Consider the following 4,670-nt stretch of genomic DNA (forward strand, 5'->3'; position numbering starts at 1 on the left):
CTTTGGTTATAAATAGAATAACATGAAGATCAGCATAAAACAAGAAAATTTGCAATATTTCATTGGATATTAATTTTTCAAATGTCAAAATTAAACTTCCTTCTTTATCCATATTTGTATATATATATATTATACATATATATTATCCGGTAAGTCTACGTCGATCGTGACATAGAGAAAAAATGAATTGAAAACAATTGCTCATCAAAACGGATCAAACTGGTTTTTTGGCTTTATGCATCTATATATATACATATACATATATAGCATATAAAAAATATTATAAATACATGAGTAAAATTTATACCCTATTCCGCATGCTTACCTACCTCAAACAATTATATATGAGTAATGTTACATATAGTGGAAAAGTGTGCAAGAGTCATGTAATCGCTTTGAAAAAATATGGGGTCTATTATTAAAAAGTTAATTTTCTTTTCATATGAGTCTCGTATTTATTTACTTTTTTAAAAATAATTGCGAGGCGCTTACACACTAATCACGACTGTAAGTATTATTTTTCATTATATATATCGCAAATAATATTGGTATTATGACCATTTAATATATTTCATGGTAATTATGATCGATGATGTACGTGCTAGCTCTAGCTAGCTTAATATGTGTGTGTATGTATGTATCTACATGGACGAAATGCTGATCCTCGTAATCAAGCTGCAATAATCTAATTAATGGCAGTGAACATGATTCGCATAAGCCAAAACGGGTCGTTTAAGATGAATGTCATCCCGGTACTTCAGTCTGATATATCTTGATCCCCGGACTAGAGTCTCGTGATCAAAGAAAAATTGCTCCCTACTGGTATAAATGTGGGTATGGCTATCTCAAATACTACCAAAAAAAAAAACTAAGAGCAACTATTCGAATTTCTCCATAACAATTATGATCCATACCATCCGTACCCCATATATATATATGTATTTATGTATGTATGTGCGTGTGTATGTATACCTGTGAAGTTAGAAATCATGAGGAAAACGCAGAAGAAACAAAAAGGCCCACCAACTCATTTGATTTGTGAGCTAAGCTCAATTTTGGAGGCATTAAACTAGGTATGGGACCCAACTCAGAAATTTTTCTTGAGAGAGAGATGGATGCGTTTGTTTGTGGTCCCTTTTCATAGCCAATTAATGTTACAGAGGTTGAGCATACAAAGAACCTTATCGATCGTGTCTATGATATGCTAACTTTATCCTTCCGGTTCAGACAGATGATTGGGTCAAAGTTTTCTGAATATGCCAATTAAAATATCAAGTTTGTACGATTGCAGAGATTTCGGTGAAAAAGACAGGAAAAAATTATCACCCCCATCAACCACATATGGGAGAGAGAGAGAGAGAGAGAGAGAGAGAGAGAGAGAGAGAGAGAGAGAGAGAGAGAATCAGATTCCATTTCAATCTTCAGATTTTGGTGCTAAATAGAGAAAGCATAGTACGTACTATATAACCCAATATTATATTAGAACCCTTCTGTTTTGTGTGGTCCTATATATTCGTTAACTTGGTGCAGTATCATATATTATCAAGGTATTAACATTCCCGAGAGAGAGAGAGAGAGAGAGAGAGAGAGAGAGAGAGAGAGATACTCACACATTCACAGACAGATCAGAAAAGAGGTCTGTCTATGGAGCTGAATGAACAATGTTTCCTAGAGGAATTACTAGCTCTAAGAGGAGACACTTCGAAGATCATCCCAGCACAGATGAATCAGGTCTTCTCTAATGGTTGCACTTTTGATTACTTTGAGCAAAGCCGAGCCATTTTTCTTCCAGAGTACTCCTGCCGTGAAGGATTCTCTCCGCAGCTTGAACAAAACTTGGATACCTCCTACATGAATTTCAATCAAGTCTATTGTCCATTTGGCAATGAATTCTCAGCTCCACAGCTTACTGATTCATCACTTAACACACCGCCTTTTCCTGTTCAAGAAGACTATGATCCATTTGCCATAATGGAAGAAAAAGAGCTGGCTATACTTGGGAATGAAATTCACAATTTGGAGCTGCAAGCTTCTTGCAAAGCCGAGCCAATCCAGTCCCCAGAAGCTCAAGTTTTCAGCATGGGTGAGCGTCTCCCAGGAAAGAATCGAGCTAAGAAGCTGCAGGGCCAGCCATCAAAGAATCTAATGGCCGAGAGAAGAAGAAGAAAGCGGTTAAATGACCGCCTTTCAATGCTAAGATCCATTGTTCCTAAGATAAGCAGGGTAAAGCAGTAAGAGCCATTTTTCTAACTTCTTGGAGAACAATTTCCTAAGCATAAATTGTTCATATTTATATGGAAGCTGATTTGCTTTGTTTGGATTTTGATCTCAAAGATGGACAGGACGTCTATACTTGGTGACACTATAGATTACATGAAAGAACTCCTAGGGAAAATCAATCATTTGCAACTAGAAACTGAAGCTAATTCAAACAGTACAGAAATTTCCAAGAATGTAAGACCAAATGAAGTCTTGGTGAGAAATTCACCAAAGGTAAGGACTAGATATGCATGCTCTGCTCATAGCAATGTACAGATTCTCAAAATTAATCAAACGTCAATTGCCAAAATTTGCAGTTTGATGTGGAAAGAAGGGATGCGGATACCAGGATTGACATCTGCTGTGCAGGGAAGCCAGGGTTGCTGCTACTGACACTCAGTAACTTAGAAGCATTAGGCCTTGAGATTGAAGAATGTGTAATTAGCTGTTTCAATGACTTCACAATGCAAGCTTCTTGCTCAGAGGTACTTAATATAATTATCTGGCAACTTCCATTCGGGTGAGGTTTTTGGTTTTTCTTTTGTCATTGTGTTCGCTCTTGTCATGGCAATAACAGGATATGGACCAGAGAGCCCTACAAAGTTCTGAAGACATAAAGCAAGCATTGTTCAGAAACTCAGGATACGGAGGAAGATGTCTTTAAGGATAAAAGAATTCGGGAAGAGAAAAATAAAATATTGGGGTAGAATTTTAGATATTGATTTTCAAAACTCTGTACTTGGAATGAGCTTTTACAAGTGAGAGGTTGTAGTTTTCCTCTTCCATCTTTTGTTTCTTGTTTTCCACCTTCGAATAAGAGATGTCTGTCTCCTGAAAGCCATCAGCTGTGTAATTTTATCCACAAAACTGTTTTTTCTACCTTCAATCGCCACATGAGGAGGGATAATTAATGTTTTGGGGATTTTTTGGGGACATAGATCCCACAGTATGGCACAAAAATTCAAGGTTCCTGATCATGTCCAAATAGAGATCTCCTTTTTGTTCTTTCTTTTGTTTTTTTTTAAATAAATAATAATAATAAATTATGCTAAATTCAGTTATAGAATACATAAACATCGTATAATCTTTTTTAAAAAAATTAAATTTATTATTAAAAATTAAATTTTTTATATAAACTTAATATTTATTTATTTTTTTTTAAATTACGCGACAATTAAATATTTCATTACCGTAAATATCATTTTTCAATTTAAAAAAATTGCGAAAGTTGCTTTCCATAACCTTCACCAGCAACAGCAACAATTGATGCCGTTGTCTTTGCCAATGGTATTTGCCCACAGATGTTGTGCTATGCCCAGGTGTAAGCGTATTAATTTCTTCACATTTCACTCCAATAGTACTACTGCAAGTACCCTTATTGCAGCGTTCCAGGAAACAATATATTTCTCCATATATTATATTTGGTTGGGAAAAATTTTACTTTTCTCGAAAAAGTTCAAAAGTTAAAGAATTTGCCGGCGAGAAATTTCTCTATAAAAATAAATTTATATATTAATATAATTTTATAAATAATTCTGTTTATCATCTCTACATATTATATATATTTTAATTTTTTTTTCATTTTTCTATAATAAATATATAGTGTATCGATGATAAGTAGAATAAATCTATTAATTTAACATGAATAAAATAAAATAAAAAGTAATAAAAATAAAAAATAAAATAATGATACTCATCATCTCAATTTTCATCATCCATAATATGACATTAGATGATTAGAGATTATTTATTATATTTTACTTATGAATATATCATTTAATGCCACATCATAAAATGATGAGATCAGGATGATAAGAAAATGAATGATGAATATATTTTTTCTAAAAAATAGTATTAAAATATGTAAAGTATGTGGTGTTGGATGATGAGTAGAGTCCATTTGATTTTATATAATAAATTATTTTTTTAAAGATACAAAAATCACTTGTCCATGAGTGACCACCTCCCAATTTTATTAGTTAAAATCCTCACTTATAGCAGAGAAATACCGTTATAACAAAAAAACATCACGACCAACAAATAAAAAAGCCACAAATATCAACCGACGCCTCTAACATCTAATATAAGGAATACCCAACCTATCTATACGTATGTAAAAGACCTCTAAATCATATCAATTTATAGATTTATTTTTATAAAAATAATTCCTTGTAACTCAAACATTTCCATTTGACAAGTGAGCGCAGATAATTGAATTTATACGTGTTATCAATTATCATAAAAGTGTTCAACCAGCAGCCCAAAAAAAAAAAAAAAAAAAAACTGTACTTTCGGATGATACAACATGCTTAATTATTTGCCCTTTTTCTTCTTATGGCTAATTAATATTCAAGCAGCAGCCATTAAAAACAAAAAGTATATGGGATCCGAGGCTATAGTAATATGAATGA

General features: G+C 33.0%; 1 protein-coding gene across 1 annotated transcript; it reads left to right on the forward strand.

Annotated features, from left to right (window-relative positions):
- The first annotated feature begins 1,534 nt into the window (after positions 1 to 1,534).
- Positions 1,535 to 3,100, forward strand: LOC122318146 (transcription factor bHLH93-like). The gene is made up of 4 exons (XM_043135326.1): positions 1,535 to 2,223; positions 2,335 to 2,493; positions 2,577 to 2,744; positions 2,837 to 3,100. The coding sequence occupies exons 1-4, from the start codon at positions 1,645 to 1,647 to the stop codon at positions 2,921 to 2,923; spliced, it is 993 nt and encodes a 330-aa protein (XP_042991260.1). The 5' UTR covers positions 1,535 to 1,644; the 3' UTR covers positions 2,924 to 3,100.
- Positions 3,101 to 4,670: the final 1,570 nt, after the last annotated feature.

The sequence above is a fragment of the Carya illinoinensis genome, chromosome 8 (genome assembly GCF_018687715.1).
Source record: "Carya illinoinensis cultivar Pawnee chromosome 8, C.illinoinensisPawnee_v1, whole genome shotgun sequence".
Classification (NCBI taxonomy): Eukaryota; Viridiplantae; Streptophyta; class Magnoliopsida; order Fagales; family Juglandaceae; genus Carya; species Carya illinoinensis.

Bases quoted from the DNA above. Each gene is read 5' to 3' on its own strand.
- LOC122318146 (XM_043135326.1), top strand. From the start codon at position 1,645: ATGGAGCTGAATGAACAATGTTTCCTAGAGGAATTACTAGCTCTAAGA. The intron at 2,224-2,334 runs GTAAAGCAGTAA...TTGATCTCAAAG, and splicing joins TTGTTCCTAAGATAAGCAGG to ATGGACAGGACGTCTATACT. The intron at 2,745-2,836 runs GTACTTAATATA...TGGCAATAACAG, and splicing joins TGCAAGCTTCTTGCTCAGAG to GATATGGACCAGAGAGCCCT.